General features: G+C 42.0%; 1 protein-coding gene across 6 annotated transcripts in view; it reads right to left on the bottom strand.

The window, feature by feature from the left end:
* Positions 1 to 26,021, bottom strand: part of LOC308082646 (SLIT-ROBO Rho GTPase-activating protein 3-like) — a 112,332-nt gene that overhangs the window by 68,332 nt on the left and 17,979 nt on the right. For 3 of the 6 annotated variants that reach the window (XM_080424527.1, XM_080424528.1, XM_080424529.1), the window contains exons 2-4: positions 15,085 to 15,280; positions 3,556 to 3,669; positions 353 to 515 (exon numbers count right to left, since the gene is read on the bottom strand). In XM_080424527.1, the coding sequence (XP_080280653.1) occupies positions 353 to 515; positions 3,556 to 3,669; positions 15,085 to 15,280 (473 nt within the window). The remainder of the gene's footprint in view (positions 1 to 352; positions 516 to 3,555; positions 3,670 to 15,084; positions 15,281 to 26,021) is intronic. The other 3 variants (XM_080424530.1, XM_080424531.1, XM_080424532.1) reach the window with 1 other exon arrangement.

The following is a 26,021-nucleotide window of genomic DNA, read 5'->3' as shown; positions in this document are numbered from 1 at the left end:
AAAAAGTTTGAGAACCACTGATTTTAGTTAAAGATGCTTTAAAAACATATTCAAAGATTTGCACACATTTTCACGATATTTCTTTTTTGCAGATCTACAAGCTCAGAGCTTGTAGATATGCTATTTTTGAAAAGCCCAAAGTATAAAATAATGGTTATAGCTAAAAAAAATCTGTAATGTGGGGAAAGCTTTCGCAGAAAATAGCCGATCGACAAGCTTGTCAAGCGAAAGCTTTCCCCACAATAACAGAAAACGGTAAAATACAATAGTACAGAGCCCTGAGAGACTCCGGTCACCCAGATGGGGTTTAAGTGGTTAAATGTTGGCGTCCACTTGGAACTTGAATAGTAACCTTTTTAAAGAGTCTGATGACATCCTCGCCCACGTGCGCCAGGCGGACAATGACGTTGTTGTTGTAGATGTCGCTGAGCGTGGCGTGGTCCCGGCTCTCGCGGCGCGTCTGGTTCAGGACCAGATACCAGCAGTTCACCGTCGACAGCAAGTTCTGCTCCTTTCTGGGAAGAGTCAGAGGACAAGAATGTGTGAATATTCCATTTCATTCACAACTTTTAACCCCATCCAATCCGGGCACGCATCTGTGTCATTTTGGATTTCTTTGGGCATTCAAAAATAGCAGATCTACAAGCTCATAGCGCGGCACAAGTGCCGCAAACATTTTAACTCAAATCTTTGCTTCTGGGGGGTCCCTGGAACAAAATATTTTGAGATGGAGGTCTGCGGACAAATACTGTACATATCATTTTGGTTGTTTGGTTGCTATATCAGTGGTGTTCAAACTTTTTCCATGTCAAGGACCCCCAAAATGATATGTATTTTGCCGCGGACCCCCATCTCAAAAGATGTTGTTCCAGGGACCCCCAGAAGCACAGATCAGAGTTAAAAAGGTTCGCTTTAAAACATATACATTAAAGATTTGCACACATTTTTTAAATAGCAGATCTACAAGCCCATAGTGCCGCGCTATGAGCTTGGTGCCACGCTATGTATGAGCTTGTAGATCTGCTATTTTTGAAGAGCCAAAGAAATCTTAAAATGACACAGATGCGTTCCCGGTCTTAATGGGTTCAAATGATGTGAACGTTGGACACTCTCTTATATGTCAGTGGGCTGAACCCTGACCTCCCCAGCCTCAGGACGGACCCTCTGACCACCAGACCACTGAGCTCCATTCAGTCCCAGGGGTCAGAGATCACATGCCTGAGGTCACCGTGCTAATGTTGCATAGGAATCGTGAAAATGGGGCAATTAGATAGGACACACACACGCGCACGTGTGTGTTTGCATTACTATCCTTGCGAGGACAAACATTTTAGGACAGTAATTTCATGAACGTAGTTTGTATACGATTCTTTTTGCAATTTTTGTCCATTAAGATCGGGAAGACATCCGTGTCATTTTAAGATTTATTTGGCTATTAAAAAATAGCAGATTTACAAGCTCATGAGCTTGTAAATCTGCACATATGTTTTGAAGCAAACTCCAATCTGTGCTTCTGGGGGGGTCCCTGGAACAACATATTTTGAGATGGGGGTCCGCAGCCAAATACATTTTGGGGGTCCTTGACATGGAAAAGTTGGAGCACCACTGCAATAGCAACAGGATTAGGATTTATAAAACATTTGTATTTGGCCACAGACCCTCATCTTAAAATGTTTTGTTCCAGGGACCCCCAGAAGCAAAGATTAGAGTTACAAGTGTTCGCTTTACAGTATTCAAATATTTGCATACATTTTCAAAAATAGTAGATCTACAAGCTCATGAGCTTGTATATCTGCTATTTTTGAATAGCCAAAGAAACCTAAAATGACATGCGTTCCTGGATTGAATGGGGTAAGGTAGGTAGGTAGGTAATAACGCCGAAAATAGCAGATTGACAAGCTTACCCATGCATCACATTGTGACGCGTCGTGTGCTTGTAGATCTGCTATTTCAACCTTTTCCTAAGTGTAATCCTTACTCCCCTGAGGACCAGGAAAATGGTCAATTTCTCAAATTCTACTATACTTGTGGGGACATCTGGCACACACACACACACACACACACACACACACACACACACACACACACACACACACACACACACACACACACACACACACACACACACACACACACTCTGCTGTTAGGGTAGCACATGAGCTTAATCATCCTCACACCAAATTGCTTATGTGATTGTACAGACGATTATAGCAGCTCGGCCAATTACTCTGTGGTTTGGTTGTGCGTTCGTCTGTTACGGCATTATATGATCCAAAACCATTCTACATGTTTTCCCACTTCTGGCCATTTTGTCTGAGTTCAAAACAAAAAAATGCTGTTGTCTTGCAGACTCCTGTGTTATTAGGTGATGAATTAGAGCACTGGCTCACCCATTTGGCCACTGACTACATTATCTCTCCAAAATGTTCATTTTTCAGGAAAAAAAACTAGGAGTTAGGAAGTTTTGTTCATCATTGATAAGAACAGCTGAATGGACCTCCAAGCTCACAATGAGGTTGGAGGTCAAAAGGGGGTGGAGCCTGGAGTCAGCAAAACCAGCTAACTCCACCCCCCTTTGGAGGAGTTGGCTGGTTTAGCAGAAAGTTTGAGGATCCAATGGAGTTAGCTGGTTTTGTCAGAAGTTTTTAATACTTTTCATTGGTTCAATATTGTTTTAATCAACACACAGACGTAAAGGGTGTTGAAAAAATGCAAAAGCGGATAAATGGAGTTAGCTGGTTTCTGCCGGACAGCAAGGATTATTCTATTTGTTAAATTTATGTTATATTATCGGTTCTTGTATTCTTGTATTTGTTTTACTGAGGATAAGGTTAGGAATACGTTTAAGGTTTAGGCATAGTTTTACCGAGGTTACGTTTAGGAATAAGGTTATGTTTAGACATAATTTACTGAGGTTACGTTTAGGAATAAGGTTATGTTTAGGCATAGTTTTACTGAGGTTACGTTTAGGAATAAGGTTAGGTTTAGGCATAGTTTTACTGAGGTTACGTTTAGGAATAAGGTTAGGTTTAGGCATAGTTTTACTGAGGTTACGTTTAGGAATAAGGTTAGGTTTAGCCATAGTTTTACTGAGGTTACGTTTAGGAATAAGGTTATGTTTAGGCATAGTTTTACTGAGGTTATACATTTAGGAATAAGGTTATGTTTAGGCATAGTTTTACTGAGGTTACGTTTAGGAATAAGGTTATGTTTAGGCATAGTTTTACTGAGGTTACGTTTAGGAATAAGGTTATGTTTAGGCATAGTTTTACTGAGGTTACGTTTAGGAATAAGGTTATGTTTAGGCATAGTTTTACTGAGGTTACGTTTAGGAATAAGGTTATGTTTAGGCATAGTTTTACTGAGGTTACGTTTAGGAATAAGGTTATGTTTAGGCATAGTTTTACTGAGGTTATGTTTAGGAATAAGGTTAGGTTTAGGCATAGTTTTACTGAGGTTATACATTTAGGAATAAGGTTAGGTTTAGGCATAGTATGTTTAGGAATAAGGTTAGGTTTAGCCATAGTTTTACTGAGGTTATACGTTTAGGAATACCTGGTGGCGACCGTTCCGAGGTCATCGGATTTGACCCGGGACCACAGGTTGAGAACCACTGAATCATAGAGGGATTTGGACCTGGGCCGTCTGCTGCCATTTTCACCTTCTCCACTTTTGGACGGGAAAAAAACAACAGAAGAAGCTGTACTGGGTTTTGTGACATTATATATTGTCAGAATCAGCTGTGTTTGTGTTTGTTTATGTGCTAAAGGTGTGACGTTGAGAGCGGTTTCACTGTGAAATGTCAATGAGCAGGCTATTTTGGGATTATTAATTTCTAATCAATGGAGAACAAGATATCTCACCAGTTGGATTAGTTACATCATGACGAGGTAAATACACTATACACTATAACCTATACCCAAACCACTACTAAAGTGTCATTGCACTTTAAAGGTGGTGTAAGTGATGTGTTTGTGTTCAAAGAAATGTTTTTTTTTTTTTTTGTATCTACATTTTCATCCCACGAATTTGCAACCCCTTTTTTCACCCAGTGTCAATGTCTAAGCTCCCTCTGCCAGCCTGGGGAGAGCCCCGAACTGAGCTCATGCTTCCTTCAATGCATGAGGAGTGAGCAGGCCGCTGCTTATCACCTGACAGGGGGGGGGGGGGATTTCCCCGGTTGGACGTAGCGCGTGGAAGGAACACGCTACTAGGAACACGTTACTTACAAAGCATATCACAAGCCTTATATTCTTCATCGTATGACAAATAGTAGATCTATAGGTTCACACACCACGCCACACTGTGACGCTTTGTGAGCTGCCTATTTGACACCCGACACCGACACACAACCAAGTAGAGACACACATACAGGTATTTCAGGGCGTGGCCGAATCCGCCATTCCTTCAGCGGGTGAAACAACACAGCTTTCACCATTGGAACTGCATTAGGGAACGCACACAATTGTTACATTGTGTGGGTTTATTTCGTCAAAGCGCAACATATGATGAAGTATTGTAGTGTAGGTACTTGCAACAACCACCTATCTTGTGAAACATGAAAACGGGACCTCCAAATATTCTAAACTTTTCCGCGATTCTGACGATAATCATATTCTTTGAGACACATTTGTGGTTTTTGCCGGGTCAAACAAGGGAATCACATGACGTTGATCCCCTTCCCCTAGTCGCTCATACTAGGACATGACGTATGTGCAGGCAGTGGTGGAAAGTAACTAAGTACATGTACTCAAGTACTGTACTTAAGTACAATTGTGAGGTATTTTTACTTTACTGGAGTATTTCCCATTTTCAATGCTTTTACTCTCTTTTTTTTTACTCTCTCTCTGCTCCACTCTCTCAGAAGAAAATATTGTACTGATTATTATTAAAACAACATACATTAACCACTTCAGACCTATATATACTTTGGCTATTTGACGCCATTCACGCCAATACTTTTATACTTTTACTCAAGTACATTTTGAATACGGGTACCTTTACTACAATGAGCACCTGTCCTTGAGAACTCAACAGCAGACAGCATGATGCAGGCAAAGCAGTGAAGATGAGAAGAAGACATTGAGCACTGATCACTTCCTCCTCCATTGGAAGAGGAAGTGCAACACTCTGATAAGCAGCTCTCCCACTGATAAGCATCTCTGTCTGCTATGGAACTCTCTACTAGTTCACAACGTGTCACGACGCTTTTGTTTTGAGCTTGTAGATCGGCTATTTTTTTTGGCAAAGAGATTTGGTGTCGACAGAAAAAATTGTGGCCCAAGTACAGAGACAACTCAGGTCCAGTTTACTAAGTCTAAGAGGGTTTAACCCATTAAAAACCAGGAAAGCATCTACTGTATGTCATTTCAGATTGTATAGCGTTGGCTATTCAAAAATAGCAGATCTACGAGCTCACAACACAAATCTTTGAAATATCTTGAAAAAATCTCGGAAAACTTGAAATATTTTGATAAATATTTTAAAAACACAAATCTTCTCTTCTGGGATTCACTGGCGGAAAACATTGGGTGGGGGGGGGGGGGGCGGCGTGGCCAAATACATCTCATTTTGGGGGTCCTTGGCACAAAAAAGTTTGAGTGGTGATTTAGAAGGCGTTTTGTAGAATGCCTCAGGTCTTAATGGGTTAAGTGGTTCATTTGCAGCGCATTAGGAACCCAAATGAACAGTAATGACAGCCTGACCTCAATGCAACGTTCAGTCAGATGTCCTGAAAAGAACTTCAGGACATCATACGGTCTTCAAGAGCACAGAGAACAAAGAGTCAATCTCTCCTTATTGAATTATTCATGTTTTTAACCGCATTTCAACCTGGAGGAGCTATTTTGGGCATGTCGTTACAGGCAGACATTTTCAAACATAAAAGCACGGTGGTGAGCTTGTAGATCTGCTATTTCCCGGGCATGTGGCAACCTAAGGCTACAAAGTCACAGTAAGACTGCTGTTTAATATTCAAGACAAGGACTGACTGCGTATCATGAGATATAATCCATGTTCTTTATGTTGTATTGTTTACTTAGGGGCAACCATTGAAGATGAGCTGTAATTTATTATATTTTAGATAATAGGGGTGCAACGGTTAATTGAACTAATCGATTTGATTGATTAATTTTGTTCGATAATCTAATAAAACTAGATGTTCAGGACGCTTTGCACGACATGTGTTGGCCAATCAAATCTGGATGTTACGTTGGTGACGTCCACCCACCCTTCGGCCACCCACAAGCCAATTTGAATAATAAAGTAATTGATTGATGATCAATCCCTATAGGCGAAAAAAACAAGAAATCAAAAGGTGACGTGTTGTGAGCTTGTAGATGTAGATCTGCTATTTGCAATATTTGAGCACGACACCGTTTCGCACAGCATAGAATAGTATACAATAGGGCCTACGTGGTTAATTGATTGATTGAAAAACATGTATATATATAATAATAATAGTAAATTTATAAATAATCAAAAAAGTTATTCCTAGAATAACGGCTAAGAAAACAATTTGTCTCTGTCGGGTGGAAACCTCATTATGTCCAAAAATGTTACTTTTCAGGATTCAAATTGAAAAACAGCAAAAGTAGCAGATCTACAAGGTCGAGGGTCAGAGCTTGCAGATCTGCTACTTTTGATGCTTTTGTGTGACGCTGTAGTATGATCAAGTAGGGCAGTAATTTATGAAAAAAAAACATGAAAAGTTACAATATGGAGATAAGAGGTTTCTGCCCCGACAGTGACAGTGATAGTCCAGCCCTAATTTGCCTGGAGTCTGAACCAAGCCTAAGGATGGAGAAGTTGCCCAGTGTAGCGAATACCACAGACAGACAGTGGTGGAAAAAGTACTCAAACGTTTTACTTGAGTAAAAGTATCAATACCCCAATGTAGAAATAACTAACTCTGTTACAAGTATAAAGGTGGTTACACACCGGCGAATATGCGAATATACGCAAAATTCGGACTCGTTCCGAATAATTAAAAGACGCTTTTTTCGCTCCGCGAAACTGGTGTGGAAGCTTGCATTGACTTTATAAGGTTTTTTTAAAAAACGTAATATTCGCATGAAAAAAATCGCCCCGGTGTGTAAGGACCTTAAGTCTGGTATTCAGAATTTACTTGAGTAAAAGTACAAAAGTATTGGCATCAAAATACGTAAAGTACCAAAAGTAAAAGTACACATTGTGCAGAATGTCCCATTTCAAGTAAAACATGTATACAAATCTTTTGAAAATAGCCGATCTACAAGCTCACAATGTGAGCTTGTAGATCGGCTATTTTCAAAAGGCCAAAAATATATATACAGGGCTGAAGTGGTTAATGTATGTTTTGTAATAATAATAAAAATCTGCAAAGTAACTAGTAACTAAAGCTGTCAAATAATTGTAAAATTACAATATTTTCATCTGAGATGTAGTGGAGTAGAAGTCAAAAGTATTGGAAATACTCCAGTATAAAGTAAAAAATACCTCAACATTGTACTTAAGTACAAGTACTTAAGTAAATGTAATTAGTTACTTTCCACCACTGCAGACAGATACAACGGTGACGAGAAAGTGGGCCAGTAGTGCGTGTAGAGAGAGAGAGAGAGAGAGAGAGAGAGAGAGAGAGAGAGAGAGAGAAATCACCCTCTGAATGTTTCACATGCACGCAGGGGTCTCCCCCCACACCCCCCCCCCCCCTCCCCCACGAGGGGATGCTCCATTTTCTCCTCGTCCCAGTGACTGTACTGTAACTGTACTGTAACTGTAACTGTACTATACTGTAGACTGGTTGAAGGTAGAGCGCACACTGGCGCTCTCTGAACCAAACGCAGCGTGTTTTGCCACGCATGACTGACAAAGCCAGGTCAAGTGAAAGAGCGTGTGCCACGATGACGCCACGATAAAGACCTGAGCTCATTCACTGTCGTTTACAGATCTACCTAGCAACCAGACATTATTATGGCTTTTGCTGTTTTGTTTTGTTTTGTTTTTAGCACTTTTCTGGCTCAAGTTTGAGACAGTTATGTCTGTCCTCGTTAGTATCCCAGCCTGTCAAGCTGGAGACTGGGGTTCGACTCTCTTGTCTGTTATGGCAAGCCGTATTTGTTTTGTATATTAAGTTACTAGTTTTATAGTTGGTATGGTTTTTCTATTTGTTTATTTTATATCATTTTGTGTTGGATATCTTATGTTAGTATTGCCCGGCGGATTGGTCGCGTCCCCCCCGTAACCATGGCAACGGCGCTGCTGCGGGTCGGCTGGTCGCTGCCTCCCTCCCTATAAAGCTCAGTCTTGGACATGACTGACTTGGAGGAACAACATCACGATGTGAGTCTCGGCCCCTCCTTTCCCCCCGACAAAAGCAAACTTTAGTTTCCTGTAAAATAATTATTTCTGTGAATGAATATAAAAAAATAAAATTTCGCTTAAAAAAAACATATACATGCAAAAATTTAATTTCCATTTTTTCAAAAATACCCAGATACAAGCTCATAGTGTGGCACTCAGTGCGCGCTATGAGCTTGTATATCTGCTATTTTTGAATAGCCAAAGTATATGGATACAATCTAAAATGAAACATTAGTGTTCCCGGTCTTAATGGGTTAATTATGTTATGATCCTTTGCCCTATGGACAAAGGGGGTCGTAACAGCATTGCAACACAATGTGCCTTGAGCTTGTAGATCGTCATTTTTTGCAGAATGTTTACCTATTTTTGCCAAATCATCATATTATGGTCAGAATACGGACGCTATTGGGTTCATGTGGTTAAACCGTAGACTGAAAAAAATATGTATAGACGAAGGGAGCCGTCACGCCACTCTTTCGGTGAATTCAAATCCGCCATCTTGGAATTTCCGGTCCCGAAAAGCAACCGGAAAAGAATGCTGGGAGTAAGGGCAGAGAGAGACCTAAAAGCATATACCCTACTTTATCATACATTTTAATATTCATTTATAATATATCATTTATAAAAAACGCTTTAAAGATTTTAAACTAGCGACTGAACGAATGCATTAAGTATTCTCTCTGGGTCGTCCTCAGACGAGCCCTCCTCCGTCTCTTCCAGTCATCCCGGTTCTCCATAGAGTACATCTGGCCAGCTTGTTGGTGCTTTGCGCTCCCGTGCCTTTCTTGAGCATTTATGACAATGTTTACTAAGGCAGTGGTTCTCAAACTTTTTTCATGTCAAGGACCCCCAAAAGGATATGTATTTGGCCGCAGACCCCCACCTCAAAATATTTTGTTCCAGGGACCCCCAGAAGTCAAAATTTGGCCAATTTTGAAAAAACTTATGTTGCTATATATATATATCTAGCCTGGCTCCAGCCCCTGAATCGATAGCCTCGCATTCAGGGTCTGGTGACGCTGTCAAAGGCAGGATTTTCTCGGGTGAAAATCTACCCGGCCCAATCGGGATGGGGATAATCCAGTATGACTATGAACCAATCGCCAAAGAGTCCCACTTTGGCCACGCCCCCATCTCAGAAAACGGCTGCACTGAGAGTGTCAGGCTAATATATATCAGTGGTTTTCAAACGTTTTCATGTCAAGGACCCCCAAAACTATTATGTATTTGGCCGCGGAGCCCCGTCTCAAAATATTTTGTTCCGGGGACCCCCCAGAAGCAAAGATTAGTTTTAAGAGTAAAAAAAAAACGTTTTAAAAATATAAATTCAAAGATTTGCACTAAATGTTCACGATTTTTCAAAAGCTCGTAGAGCGGCACTCGGTGCTGCGCTACGAGCTTGTAGATCTGCTATTTTTTAAGGCCAAAAAGCATAACATAACGGTTTTAAGTGGTTACACAAGAAGCGTTCACGGTTTGAATGGGTTAAACTTAGGGAAAAATGCTGTTTTGAGGCAATTGCTTTTTTTTTCTTTTCTTTTTTCATTTCCCCGTGACATTATCCATCTTTCACCTCTAATGGTATACTCATACTGTACTACCTTTTAGCGTTTTCCGGTCACATCCCCGATTCCCCTTACAAGCTACGGGGCATCAAACGGCTTCTTAAAGAACATGAGCTGAATGTCAGAACACACTGCAGGGCCGCTCCGCACACAGCAACATCATCAACATGCCTATCGGCTTCACAAAATGTCTTTTACACCAGTCAGTCTCAGTCCCGTTTTCATTTCAAGGACCCCCCCCCGGTTTGATATGCATCAGGCTACGGACCCCCGGATGCTTTTTTTTCTCTATCTATACATCAATCTGTAGCAGGGGTTTTCAACCCTTTTCATATCAAGATCCATTATTTATTCAGCATTTGAGCCACGGAACCACCATTTGATGAGATTTAGACACTCAGACCCAAGACTTAAAATATTTTGTTATCGTTGGATACGATTTTGTCAAATATAACAATTCTTCTACATTCTCTAATTGTGTAGACTTCTTGTAAATTAAGTAATGCAGATGTGTGACAATAATTTAACTCTTGAGAGCGTAAAATGAAACCAAATGGACCCGTAAGGGTCCATTTGGTTACATTTTACTCTCTCAAGAGTTAAAGATCTATAAGGGTCCATTTGGTTACCAACTCTCCATCGTTTAGCTGGGGACCACCTGGAACCCCCTCAAGGACCAGTGGTGGTCCCCTGAGCACTAGTTGAGAACCACTGATCTATACTGTAAAATCCACAGTCTTTATTTAACTCTGAGAGTGTGCAAATGGAAACAAAATGGACCCGGTGCTTTACACAAAGATGTCGGTCAACTCCGACTAAACCGTGTACAATAAAACTAAAACAAGACTGACACAATGGACAGCTTAGGCTCTTATCCATAACCTTTTATACTCTTAGTCCATGGGCCAGACCAGGTATCGGTACCATTTGAGCGGGCAAAACCTCACCTATATTACATTTCTCATAGGGTCAATACAAGTAAATTAATATCATAGCCTTTCCACAGGAGTAGCTTTTCACATTTATTGGACATTTTGTTATTTCCCCCTATGAGCGTATTCATGTTTTCCAAAAAGCACATACACTTCCAATATCATATTTAATCTTGAATCTAAGGCAACTAAAAACATGTATTGGTAATAAAAGCCATGTGTTTGAATCTGCATTAGGCCTGTCACACTTATTAATGACATAATCGTCTGATCGCACTTATTTTTGCATAATCGTCATAATCGTTTCCATGTTGAAAAATGTTCATACATTTTCAAATACAAAAAAAAGCAGAAATAGCAGATCTACAAGCTTCTGCTTTTTCATTTCTGCTATTTTTACATGTGTAATTATTAAATATGTCAATAATTTCTTATATTTAATCATTTGTCATATCTGCCCTGTGATTTTTTTTGATTACGAAGCCTAAAAGGCAAACAGAAATATTTTTTGTATTCATACATGTATGTTCCAAATGCACAGTGACATTGTGTGGAACTATGGGCAAGTAAAAAAAAACACTGTCATCGGGATGGGGGAGTTCCACACCGTTTGCCATCTACTTTCCATTCTAGGGAAATGATGCAGGGTTGAGGGACCTCTGTGAGTCTCATGTTTGTGGAGGGGTCGAGAGTGAACTTGATGAAGCCCTGCATGGGGCGAAAACGTTGTTGTTTGGTTAAGATATTAACCCATTAAGACCGGGAACGCATCTGTGTCATTTTAAGATTTCTTTGGCTATTCAAAAATAGCAGATCTACAAAGTCGTAGCGCGGCACTGAGTGCCGCTCTACGAGCTTGTAGATCTGCTATTTTTGAAAAAACGTGAACATTTGTGCAAATCTTTGAATATATATATTTTTTAAGCGAACATTTGTAACTAAAATCTTTGCTTCTGGGGGGTCCCTGGAACAATTTTGAGATGGGGGTCCGTGGACAAAAAGTTTGAGAACCACTGATATTATAGCAACATAAGTTTTTTCAGAAAACTGTTAGGATTTAGTAGAATCTCCAGAAGCAAAGATTTGAGTTACAAATATTTGCTTTAAAAAAAAAAATATATATATATATATATATATATATATATATATATATATATATATATATATATATTATATATATATTCAAGATTTGCACACATTTTCCACAATTTTTTAAAATCGGTGCCGCGCTATGAGCTTGTAGATCTGCTATTTTTTAATGGCCAAAGAAAAATAAATTGACACCGATTCTTTCCAGGTCTAAATGGCTTAAAGGAAAGACAGGAGAGCAACCCATCGTGTGTGGTGGACATTTCCTTTTTCTTCAGTAGCTAATGTGATCTAGAAGGCAGCAAGTACAACATAGCAGCAGTAGGATTCACAGCAGGAAAGAAGATGGTGGCTACGAGGTGGAAACCTCCTCATACCTTAGTATATCTAGAACTGTCAACGGCAAGATTACATGGAGCAAGCGAGAGGAACGTTAACGTATGGTCTAGCATTGCAGATAAGCTTATAAGGGCATGATTTAGGCTGTCCTTACACAGTGGTGTAACTTTGCACAGGTATGCATGGTGTCTGGCCCTTGCTTTTCGTGGCATCGTTGGTCCTGGGAGGGGTGTGTGGGTTTATATAAATGCACAGTGTTGTAAGCAGATTACAGTTTAATGCATTATACGCATGTTTATAATGCATTATATGAAATGCATAGAAAGTGTTGCCTTTGTGGAAAAGTATCCTTAATTGGAAAATACGTCGCAGTGATTTAAACGTGAAATCAATGGCGGCTTAAATACCACTGTGCATTAGACAAATGACTTCAAACATGACATAGGAGCTAATTATTAAGTATCTATGGGTGGCCACTGTAGTGCAGACACACCCCAGGGAGAGGATATAATGAAATAAATATGATTCCCAGGGAAGGCACTTTCCCGTTTTTGAATGACAGCAGTTCATTACTTTAAGAGGTGAAAACACTAATATGCTACCAGGTCTATCCCATAAAAACATAATCCAAAGATGTATAGGAAATACATAAAAACAACACAACTATAATTTGCCTACCCAGATGGTACCGATTTGCGAAATCTTGGGGTCCAAAACGTAGGGGTCCATTTGGTTCCATTTGTACACTCTCAGAGTTCAATTAACAATGAGTATTTAGATTGGAGTCACAGAGATAGCAAATGGTATGTCTGTGGCCTAATGTGTATCAATGTGGGGGTCCTTCGAATTAAAAAGGTTCGAGGACCAATGACATACATAGCATCTATTAGAATGCTGTGCCGTTGCCCATTGAGTGAATGTGGATAATTGGCTGGCAGCCTATGGCGTGAGGTTGTATAAGATGAGATGACAGTCACATACAGGGGGAGGCTGGGTAAAGAGTGTGACCTAGTTGGGAGCGACACTCTGCAGCCCGAGGCCACCACATTTCTGGGCCCCGCGTCCTCCATTCCACTTCAGGTCATCCATCTCTGCTTGATCCTTTCAGTGGTGGAAAAAAGTACTCGAATGTTTTACTCGAGTAAAAGGTATCAATACTGCAATGTAGAAGTACTATGTTACGTTAAGTCCGGAATTCAAAATTTGCTTGAGTAAAAGTACAAAAGTATTGGTATCAAAATGTACTTAGAGTACCAAAAGTAAAAGTAATCAAATGTTTGAAAATAGCCGATCTACAAGCTCACAACGCGTCGCGATGCGACGCGTTGTGAGCTTGTAGATCGGCTATTCTCAAATAGCCTAGGTATAACATAGGGCTAAAGGGGTTAATGTATGTTTTATAATGTAATAATTTATATCTGCAAAGTAACTAAAGTTTTCAAATAATTGTAGTGAAGTAAAAGTATAGACGGTTGGAAATACTAAAAGTACCTCAAAATTGTACTTAAGTACAGTACTTGAGTAAATGTACTTAGTTACTTTACACCACTGGTTCCTTTCTTTTTCCTTTCTCTCTCTCTCCCTCTCTCTCTCTCTCCCTCTGACTCTCACATCTCTCTCTTTCTGTGTGTTACCAGTGAAGTGATTCAGCGTGTAACCAGTGTTGTTTAGCCACCCTGCAGCCACAGTGTTTGGTGCAGAGCTTGTTATAGCAGAGAAAGGCCGAGGGTCCTCCAGCTCTCTACTTCAGGGGTCAGGAGAACTCTACGTTCCCTAAGGGAGTGCTTCCTTGACCTCATCTCCACCACCAGTGAGTCATGATGCTTCTGGGATCTCACAGACCAGGCACTGACACTGCCTTACATATAGCTTTTACATCATATCTCTCTCTCTCCCTCTCTTTCTTGATCTTGAGATAGACGGTACGACTCAACATAAGCACTATAGATGCCAGATTTGTTTTCAAGCTGTGGGTCGGGGACCCACAGGGGGTTGTCCACATGATTTTGGGGGGGGGGGGGGGTCACTTCACCAGATGACAGTGAAGTGACAATGTAAGGACCCGTACCGTAACTCATTCACTGCAAGGAACGACTTCTGACAAAACATCGTCCAAACGCCCACACTGCCAAGGTCGACTTATGACGACTAGTCGACCTGCTCAGCCAATGAATGATCCAAGCACCACCGAAGAAGAGTACACCCAGAAATCACGTGATCACAGCAAAAAACAAGCCACATTCAAACGGCCATAGCTCTGGAATGGAGGATCGCGACAGGACACATTCCCCCCCTCCCGATTCTATCGGACCCCCGTGCGTGCAATGAGCCGATCTCCGTGAGGACGGCGGTCACGGAGAATATTCCATGATTTTTCAAAGGTACAGTAAAATCGCCGTTTTTGCTGGCAAGGGGACGGTAGACGATGACGATAGACGACGTTACTGCATCAGAAGTAATCAACAAACTCTACAATAAAAACTGGTCAGACAATGACCAAATTGTCAAATATAATAAGAAAGAGGCAAAAATGTAGCCGATCTACAAGCTCACAACGCCTCGCAATATTCATCTGCAGAACCGAGTCTGCAGAACCGAGTCAAACCAAATGTAATGCCTCAACTCATACAATTACAAGTGCTCATCAGTTCAAATATGATATTTTTTGGGGGGGGGGGGGGGTCGCGGCCTGAAAAGGTTGAGAACCACTGCCCCAGTAGACCATAGATCACGGACGGACGGACGGACAGACGGGGGGGGGGGTTTCTAGCAGAGGAGTCAAGTGGTGCATGGCAGCAGTGTGTGCACACTTCACTCACTTGAAGTGCTGGTGCTCTCTGGACGTGCGTATCTTGGCGGAGTATCTCTCGGCCAGCTTGTCCAGACCTCTGGAGTACTCCAGCTGGAGCTCGGCCTTCCGGCGGAAGAACTCCTGCAGGTCCTGCAACAGCTGGAGCCTGGACTCTGACTGCTGCTCCAGACAACGGAACTGCTCCACCAGCTGGTTGCGGATCTCTGCCAAAACAACAAAGGGGGAGAGAACGGCAATTAACTTATTTAACCATCACAATTTTACAGTTCAGGCTTTTTTAGCAGACACCAGTGGTGGAAAGTACTGTACTAAAAGTACAATATTAGCCTCTGAGATGCAGTGGAGTAGAAGTAAAAAGTATTGGAAATTGTAAATACTCAAGTAAAGTACAAATCCCTCAAAATTGCACTTAAGTACAGTACTTAAGTAAATGTACTTAGTTACTTTCCACCACTGCTCGGAAGGGCTTGCTTACTTACAGTACTCAAGTAAATGTGTTACTGTCCACCACTGTTCACAGAGTGAGGTGGCACACCGCAGGCTCTGTGCCAAACGGTGGCCACACTGATGTCAACATTCATATGGTAACAACACAGTAAACACACTGACTAGCACAGTGGATGTGTGAGTACACAACACAGTAAACACACTGACTAGCACAGTGGATGTGTGAGTACAGTTTAGTATGAACGCTAATGAAAGGACAACGCCATTATCGCATCATCAATTAAATGTCAAAGTTGATTAGCAGCATGCGGTGTGTGTGTGTGTGTGTGTGTGCGTGTGTGCGTGTGTGCGTGTGCGTGCGCGTGTGCGTGTGCGTGTGCGTGCGTGCGTGCGTGCGTGTGCGCGTGCCTTTTCTGTTCTCAAACTAGGGGGTCAGGACTCCCGTTGGGGTTGTAGGAACTAGAAGGTGGGGTCGCAAACGACTGAAAACAGAAACATTTATTCTTCATATTAAGTCTGTGTTATTTGTTTAAATGTTGTTTAATGTTGTTTTTGAATGTATTATTATTATCATTATAACTAGCTTGTGCGACACGTTGTGAGCTTATAGAACGGCAATTTTCACTACTTTTTTTGCGACACTCTTGAATGATAAAGTAGGGCATTCATTTACCAAAAGAAAAACATAATCCAAATTGTGGAAATAGCAGATCTACAGGCTTACAACGCGCAATGTGACGTGCTGTGAGCTCTTAGATCAGCTATTTCCACTATTTTTAAAACATTTTGAAAGTATAGAGTTATTAAATATTTACGTTAGTTATTTATTTGTATATTTCACTTATTTGTCATATCTGCCCTGTGGAAGCTTTGTTCAAGAAGCCAAACTGAAATGTAATTTTGGGCGGTGAAACCGCCCCTATATGTGAGGTTTGGATATTTGCACACCAAATCCTGCGCTGTGATTGGCCACAAATGTACCCCCCTAACCCTGCACCGTGATTGGCCAATCACAGTCTATTCAGGACTGTGATTGGCTAGGGAAACATGACACATGTGCATAGCCCTATAAATAGGACCATAACTTAAAAAAAACCCATAAATGTGTTTTTTTAAAGTTATGGTTTCTTCCATCACTTCTTCCATCACTTCTTCCATCACTTCTTCCATCACTGTGATGACCACTGTGACCACACCGCCCACTTCACACTGGGTGTGATTTTTTTTATATATATACATTTTATATACATAAGATATATATACATACTGTATATATTTCCCTATGTTTGATGTCTGCTGATTGCAACACAGGACGGACGGAAAATGATTGCGACAGGACGGAAAATATGAAATAGGTCAGCTTCCCCAAAAACATTGTGCTTCAGTAAAAGTTTGTCTTGAAAAAAGCAACAACAACAACAACAACAACGAAAAAGCAACCAGGCACACAAAGTTTGGATTAAAAAAACTGCTGTGGTTTCTGAGTATGAGGTTTGGAGAGGGACTGGTCCCATTCATGGTCTGAGAATGGAAAAAGTATGCTGACATGTATACTATGTCTTTGTCAGAAGTTTTAAATTATGATGAGTTTGGTCAAAATGTTGTCTGTAGGCCATATGAACAGAATAAAGCACCTCTTTACTGAACGATACGGACTAACGCGGAACACAAATGGTGGGGCATGGGGTGTGGTCAAGTGACATCCGAACAATCGGGTATAAGGATAATTCATTTTAACAGGACGTTCATGAAAGTCCTTGCGGGCTTGTTTCCAATGAGGGCCTGTGAGCAATTAGGGGTTAAGAGTCTTGCTCAGGGACAAATTTCATTTCATCGACACATATGCTGGCGTGGCCTGGAATCGTACCTGTGGCAACCAAGGCCTCTGGCTCCCTAGGCGGGCTCACTAACCACTCAGCTATGGCCGTGACATCCGTGGCTTTAGGGTAAGCTCTTAATATGTTGAATTTGTACATTTATGGAGAAGTATGGCCATTACACGAGGAAATGCAGTGCTATTTGGGGCGTACACTGTACAAGACTGTCAGACATACACAAACGTCAAAATTAATCCAATAAATCTCTGACATTGATGGTCCAAGGGTAGGCTTCCAAGTACTATGATAATGGGTACCGTACTGCAGTGGTTCTCAAATGTTGTCATGTCAAGGACCCCCAAATGATATGTATTTGGCTGCGGATCCCCCATCTTAAAAATATTTTGTGCCAGGGATTAAAAAAAAATAGCAGATCTACAAGCTCATAGTGCGGCTATGAGCTTGTAGATCTGCTATTTTTGAATAGCCAAAGTTGGTTAAAGTGGTTAAAATGATTGTGACGCTATATTAACACATTTTGCTGGGGACCCCCTGGTACCCCCTCAAGGACCCCTGGGGGTCCCCAGACCCCACTTTGAGAATCAATGCCGTACTGCACTAAGTACTCTGACAACAGGTACAACAGCGGTTACAACAGATTAGTTGCCCCGATGGGGTTGCCGTGCCCGGTGTGAACTCGGTGGGATCAGCGGCTCTCAAAAGATATCCATAGATCCCCGATGTCGTGTGACGTCTGTCTGTCTGTCTGTCTGTGTCCCTTATTTGCCCATTTAAGGAGACGAATCGCGATTCTACGGTTGGCCGATTCAGAATCGATTCTCATTTTCAAATTGTTATTTTAATTTTTTGGGGGGGGATCTTGGATTTACCTTTGTGTGTTAGTTGATAAAACCTTATAATTATTATAAAAGCTACGTAAATGTACTCTGCTCTCATGCCAGCAGACTGAAGTAGATCCTGCAATCCTATGTTTTGAATGGAGAATCATTTTGAATGGACTATCGTTTGGAAAAAAGCGTTTTTGAATCGAGAATCGTTTGTTTTGAAAAAAAAACGAATCGTGACCCCAAGAATTGGAATCGAATCGAATTGTGAGATAGCAGATGATTCACAGCCCTATTACCAATATGACATAGTGCTGACTTCGTTGACTGGTGGCCTCCAGGTAGTACTGCTCCTTCAGTCCTTATATACTGCAGCTACTGAAGCCATCAATGTTTGTTTTAAGAGCGTTGGGGATAAGCGTACTCGACAGAGCAATGTGTGCGCAGGCAGGAGGCTGGCAGAATGCCAAGTCCATCGATGAGTTCTCTGCTAAGGACACGGACGGCAACAAAGTGCCCCTAGAGCAGGGGTTCTCAAGCTGTGGGTCGGGGTGGTGGGGGGTCCCCAGTTAAAATATGATTATTTTCGGGGGTCCACGGCTTCAAAAGTTTGAGAACCACTGCCCTAGAGAAGTACAAAGGCTTGGTTTGTATCGTCACTAACGTGGCCTCTAAATGAGGAAAGACCAAAGTGAACTACACTCAGCTAGCGGGAATGCTAACGGGGAATCTAATGACCCATATCGGGCCATTAGATGACCCTGTTGTGGTTGAGAGGGACCTGCTAAACGCACTTGTAATGCAGCGATTCTTACCCCCAGTTTGAATGCATTCATTTAGGCCACATGGACCCCCCATTGATGCGATGGTTATCTCTTGGACCCCAATCTACACATATAATCCTCCGTGTTAACTCTGAGAGTGTACAAATGGAACCAAATGGACCCATTTGGGGACCCGTAAGGGGACCCATAAGGGGAAATACTTTTTTCCACATTAACCCATTTAGACCTGAGACCAGTTTTTTTTTTAATAAATATTTTATATATATATATATATATATATATATATATATATATATATATATATATATATATATATATATATGTTTGCAAATCATTTTCTAGGGTTTTCAAAAAATAGCAGATCTACAAGCTCATAGCGCGGCACTCGGTGGATCAATCCACCTTTGCTCTCGAGATGGTCAAGACCAAAGAGCTTATGGTGGACCAGCCTGATCTCCAGCCTTTTTAGTATACATTGCACGGACCCAGTGCACGTCATTCTGTGCATAGTTGCCTAGAAAACCCGAAATTCCGTGCATATGTACGGCGAGTCCCACGGTGGGCGTAACCAGTTGCAACCCGGAAAAACCCGGAAGCAGAGCAGTCCCCACAACAAAATGTACGATTCTGTGCCTATCGGTACGTAACTCAAACGGCGCTGAGTAGGCTCAAGGGAACGTCGCAACGTTCGGGACGGCAACTCGCTCGCTTTAGCTCACTCTACTCGGTGGTCCCTTACGTGGCGACAGTTCCCTTGAGACTGCACGCCTCCGAAATGGTTTAGTCACGATGGGGGAGATGCACGGATTTTGGGGTTTTCCAGTTGTCTATGCACGGAATTTGAAAAACGTTCAATGACAACGTTTCCTCTGGCGATCGGGTTGGGTGGACTACAGGAAGACACAGGCACAGAGCGCACAGCCCCGTCCACACAGAAGCCACTGCAGCAGAGAGGGGTGAGCCGGTTCACATTGCTTGGCATCCACATCACTGAGGAACTCACCTGGGATATCGTTTGCTGTCGGCCAGAAACCTCTTATCTCCATATTCTAGCTGTTTATTTCCTAAATTAACCCATTAAGACCGGGAATGCATCCGTGCCTTTTTTAGATTTCTTTGGGCTATTTTTGTTTTAATCGTGAAAATTTGTGCAAATCTTTGAATATATATATTTTTTATTTTTAATTCAAATCTTTGCTTCTGGGGATTCTACAAATATCTTCTAATTTATTAAAAAAAAAATCCAGGGACCCCCCCCCCCCAGAAGCAAATATTTGAGTTACAAATGTTCGGTTAAAAATATATTTGCACCCATTTTCACGATTTTTCCAAAAATAGCAGATCTACAAGCTCGCTATGAGCTTGTAGATCTGAAATCTAAAAATGTCACACAGATGCGTTCCCGGTCTTAATGGGTTAACACCTGATGACACAAAAGCATCAAAAGTAGCAGATCCACAAGCTCAAAACGCGTTTTGAGCTTGTAGATTTGATGCTTTTGAATTTTGTTTTGGACATATGAGGTTTCCACCCGACAGAGACGACACAAACACTGAATGAGTGGTGAAGAAGGCACAACAACACTTTTTGAAGAAATATCAGTCAAAACACCTGTATTTACTACAGTATAAATACTCATTTTACTGGTGATCAAATGTATGGTATACTTGTTATGTCTATATTTATATCTGCAAATGGTTCATATCTTATGCTAACCCGGTCAGTCCACAACAAGTGCAGATGCTGCTATGACAACTGAATTTCCCTCAGAACCACTAAGTCGGTATGTCTGCATGCTTGCCTGCCTGCCTGCCTGCCTGCCTGCCTGCCTGCCTGCCTGCCTGCCTGCCTGCCTGCCTGTCTGTCTGTCTGTCTGTCTGTCTGTCTGTCTGTCTGTCTGTCTGTCTTATCAACCCGATCTCACACAACACGGAGAAACAGCATGGATTGACATTCCATACATAGACCGTTGGATCTCAAAGTGGGGTGTCCCCCCCCCCAGGGGGCCTTGGGGGGGGGGGGGGGGCTAAATGTGTTTAATATAGCATCACAATAATTTTAAACACTTTAACCTTTTATATTTTGGCTATTCCAAAATAGCAGATAAACAAGCTCAGAAACAAGCTAGAAAACCCGAAAAGCCGTGCATAGCCGCCTCGTATCCCCTCCATTGACTTTGTTACGTTTCGGACCATGTCGGAGGCGCGCAGTCTCCAGCGAACTGGAGCCACGTGAGGCACCGCCGAGCGAGCTAAAGCGAGCGAGTTGCCGTCCCGAACGTTGCGACGTTCGCTTGAGCCTACTCAGCGCCGTCCGAGTTATGTACCGATACGCACAGAATCGTAAATCGTGCTGTGGGAGACTGCTCTGCTTCCGGGTTGCAACCCATGTTCTTTCACCATGGGATTCTAACTGTATGTATATACAGAATGTACAGTTTTTGTATGTTATTATATTAACCAGTTGAACCCCAATATCAACCTCCATTTCCTGAGGGGAACATTAGCCAAAAAATAGCCGATCTACAAGCTCACAACGCGTCACACTTTGTCCCCAAGAATAAGGATCAAAGCGTGTCCCTTATCAGTTCAATATGGGACACGTCTTCATATTCATAAGAGACGGTTGGCAACCCTTATTCTTATTATGCACACACACATGCATAATATGCGTCATGACGCGGGCACAGTCATCTCAACTGAGGCGTGCGTCAGTGATGCCCGCTGCGATGCAACGCACGGTGAGCTTGTAGATCCGCTACTTCCTGCTTCCAGTGGCGTAAAGTAAATAAGTACATTTACTCAAGTACTGTACTTATAGGTACAATTTTGAGGCGTTTTTGACTTTACTGGAGTATTTTCAGTCCTTTTACTTCTACTCCACTACATCTCAGAGGCAAATGTTGTACTTTTACTCTACTACAATGATTTGAAAACTTTAGTTACTAGTTACTTTGTAGATTTTGATTATTATGACAAAACATTAACCACTTCAACCCTATATACATTTCGGCCATTTGAAAATAGCCGCTCTACAAGCTCACAATGCGTCGCGATGCGACGCATTGTGAGCTTGTAGATCTGCTATTTTCAAAAGATTTGTATACATTTTGTACATTATAAAACATGTAAAATGGCCGGGACATACTGCATATGGAGTACTTTTACTTTTGTACTTTAAGAATATTTTGATATACTTTTGTACTTTTACTCAAGTACATTTTTAATTCCGGACTTTTTTTAAGTAAAAAAATTGAGTACTTTTTCCACCATTGCCTGCTTCCAGCGACACGAATTACGCACGGGTCTGCCTGAGTACACAGAAAGCTCTCTCTCTCTCTATCTCTCTCTCTCCACAAGACAATAGGAAATGGTTGAGCGGTGCTGTGACCCTTGGAGAGTCAGAGGCCATTCCAGCGGACCGTTTCAACCATGCGTATACTGTACGGACGTCTGTAGGAGATGTATCAATGGAAAAGATGGCACTGCCCAAGAAGAGCCCCTTTATTCACTTGTAAATGGAGTTTCTGTATTAATGAAAAAAACATTGCAAAAAAAATGCCTCATCATCAACACACGCGCGTGCGTGTGCCTAAGTATGTGTGAAGGAGGGAGAGAGAGAGAGAGGGAGGGAGAAAGAAAGAGGGAGAAAGAGTCAGAGTGTGTGTGTGTGTGTGTGTGTGTGTGTGTGTGTGTGTGTGTGTGTGTGTGTGTGTGTGTGTGTGTGTGTGTGTGTGTGTGTGTGTGTGTGTGTGTGTGTGTGTGTGAGAGAGAGTGAGAGTGAGAGTGAAAGAGAGAGAGAGGGAAGGAGAGAGAGAGAGAAAGAAAGAGAGAGAGACAGAGAGAGAGAAAGAAAGAAAGAGAGAGAGAGGGAGGTAGACAGAGAGAGAAAGAGGGATAAAGAGAGAGACAGAGAAAGAGAGAGGAAGAGAGAGAGATAGACAGAGAAGGAGAGTTAGAGACACAGAGAGAGACAGAAAGAGGAAGAGAGAGAAAGAGAGACAGACAGACAGACAGAGAGACAGACAGACAGACAGACAAAGAGAGACAGAGCGAGAGAGAGAGAGAGAGAGATAGACACAGAGAGAGAGAGAGAGAGAGAGAGAGGACGGAGCGTGCCAAGTGCTTGCCACCCCTCTCGTCTCCACCGTTGCCCGGCGTGGTTACCGTGGATACAGGCCTCTGGAGGAGGCATCTCCGCAGGACCGCGCCAGGCAGCCATAGCTTCCAACACTCTGTATGTACGCCGTATATACTTCCACCGCACCGCGGTGCGGCGCAGCCCCGCCGGGAAAAAAAATAGCAGAGCCACAAGCTCACGGCGCGTCGCGTCCGCGACGCGCCGTGAGCTTGTGGCTCTGCTATTTTTCCCCCCCCCGCTAGCATAAATTAGGCTGGGCCGCTCCCAGCTAGCCCGTCTGTTTAGCATAACGGCCAAAGGACAAGGGCAACTTTCACTGCCTCTCAATACACAATTACCAGCCTGTGCTGATGAAAGGGAGCAGCAATCACTGTTCAAGACGGGGGGGGGGGGGGAACCACCCCCACCACGACGGCCATGATCGACATCATTATTATACACCGGTGGTTCTTAACACATTGGGTGCCAAAACCGTATATATACGGTTTTGCGCATACTAACGTTGAGTGCCAAAACCGTATATATACGGTTTTTGAAAAAAAAATTATTATTTTTTTTTTTTTTCTTCACAGCAACAGGAAATATCACTCCTACAAGATTTAGACTCCAATCCACCTCCTGGTTAACTTATGACTTCAAAAACCTGTATCTCGGCTCCTGTGCACTTTTTTTTTTTACAATGTTAATTTAACTATTTTCAACAGGCTGCAACTATGGAATGGATTTCCGAATGTTTTAAATTTTTTCCCCCCGATTGTACGAGACCTGTATGTGTGTAATGAGGGGATCACCGTGAGGACGGTGATCACTGAAAATATTTTGTGACTACTTGAAAAAGGTTCAAAATGTTTAAAAAGTCCTGGCACTCAAAGTATAATATTTTAATAAACCTCTGGCACCCAATGTGTTAAAGTGGGGTCCGGGGAGGAGGGGGGGGTTCCAGGGGGTCCCCAGCTAATTTGGTCAACGTAGCGTCAAAATCAATTGAACCACTTGAACCCGATTTACGTTGGCTATTTGAAAATAGCCGATCTACTAACTCTGTTTGTAGTCCGTGATGCGTCCGCCAACGTCACAATGTGTCGCAATACGACGCATTGTGAGCTTGTAGATCCGCCGTTTTACCAAAAGAAACCATGAATCTTTTAAAAAAAGATATATTTCTGAAACATTTTAACAACACAAATCTTGTATGGGGGGGGGGGTCCCTGGCACAACATATTTTTAGATGGGGGTCCAAGGACAAATACATATTAATTTGGGGGTCCTTGACGCGAACCACTGTTAAAAACCACCGCTTCTCAGCGCGATGATCGTTATAAATCATCATCATTATAAATTAGTGATGCACAATATTGACATTTTTGCCGATAACCGATTATCGATTCATTGCAAGGTCACATGGACCGATAGCGATACTGCAATACAAGTTTCCAATATGGTTTACAGTACATCAGTACAGTACTGTACATCACACCTGTTTATACAGTAACTGTGATTCTGGGTGCAGATGCAGACTTTTAAAAAACATGACATTCTTTTTTACCTGATGCATACTGATGCACATACCGTATCAGTTCAAAACGATGTAAATGCAGCATTTACATTTTATTTAATATTTTTTTATTTGTTGACCCTTTCGAAAGCTTCTCCATGAATCACAGATTGAATCATCAGCCTTCAGCATCATCACAGAAGGCTTTTTCAGTTTCACATTCAAACATAAATATGTTATAGCATCAAATATTGGCTAAAACCGATGTATTATTTTGATATCGATTCGATACCGAAATAGCATTTTTAAAGGGATAGTTCACCCCCAAAATGACTTTTTTTCCTATCGATTAGTCACATTCAGACTTGAATTCATGGATATTTTTTTGTTTTTGTCACATTCCTAAACCAATAATTTGATGACGGGCAGCGGTTCCGGTATAGGAGACACAAAGAGTCTCCTTTGTGTCTCCTACCGGAACCGCTGCCTACCGGTCCGCTGGTCATGAAATTATTGGCTTAGGAATGTGACAAAAAAAAAAAAATCATTTGGGGATGAGCTGTCCCTTTAAGGCTGATTAACGACTGATTGTGCATCCCTATAATAAACCACTGTTTCTCAATCTCAGCTAAACGATTGATAGTTTGGAACCAAATGGACGCTTACGGGTCTGTAACTCTGAGAGTGTGCAAATGGACCCTTACGGGTCCATTGGACCTTACGGGTCCCCATTTGTACACTCTCAGAGTTAAATTAACACTTGAGGGTTTTCCGGTGAAGATTGTGTTCCCAGAGATTCAAAATAATAACTGAATCGAACGGGGGTCCGTGGCTGAACGCATATCAAAAGGGAGGGTCCTTGAAATGAAATGGAGAAGAATGACTGTTATAAACCAGAATGATTGCCCCTACTTCTCTCACATCAAGCCATTCATTATGTTGGGTGACATTTGGAAGCGAACCGTATGAAGGAACTCATTTACTTAGGAGGGCGGAGAGAGGGGAAGCCGAGGGCGGAGAGGAGGGGACGCCATGGCTCGATGGGGAGATAGTCGGAATATCGTAGCTGTCGGGCAGAAACCTTGTATCTCCATAATCCATATTTCACGAATGAATGTCCTATTTCGTCACACTGGAGTTTTTGGAAAGTAGCAAAAAAAAATGCAGATCTACAAGCTCACAACCAGCCACATTGTGAGCTTGTAGATTTTTGCTATTAATTACCATTATTTTTTAAATACATTTTCATCCCACGATTTCTGTAACCCATTTTTTCCCCCAGTGCCAATTGCCTAAACTGTAATCCTATGGGCGCTACTCTCCCTCTGCCACCCTGGGGAGAGCCCCGGACTGAGCTTGATTTTTAGCTATTTTTGAGTTATTAGTGGTTAAGTGTGTCTGTGGGTTTTATAAAT

This window comes from Gymnoscopelus braueri (assembly GCF_963280865.1).
Source record: "Gymnoscopelus braueri genome assembly, chromosome: 3".
In the NCBI taxonomy this organism is placed as follows: Eukaryota; Metazoa; Chordata; class Actinopteri; order Myctophiformes; family Myctophidae; genus Gymnoscopelus; species Gymnoscopelus braueri.
Note: the sequence above shows the minus strand (reverse complement) of the source record. Positions and strands in the feature narration are given on the sequence as shown.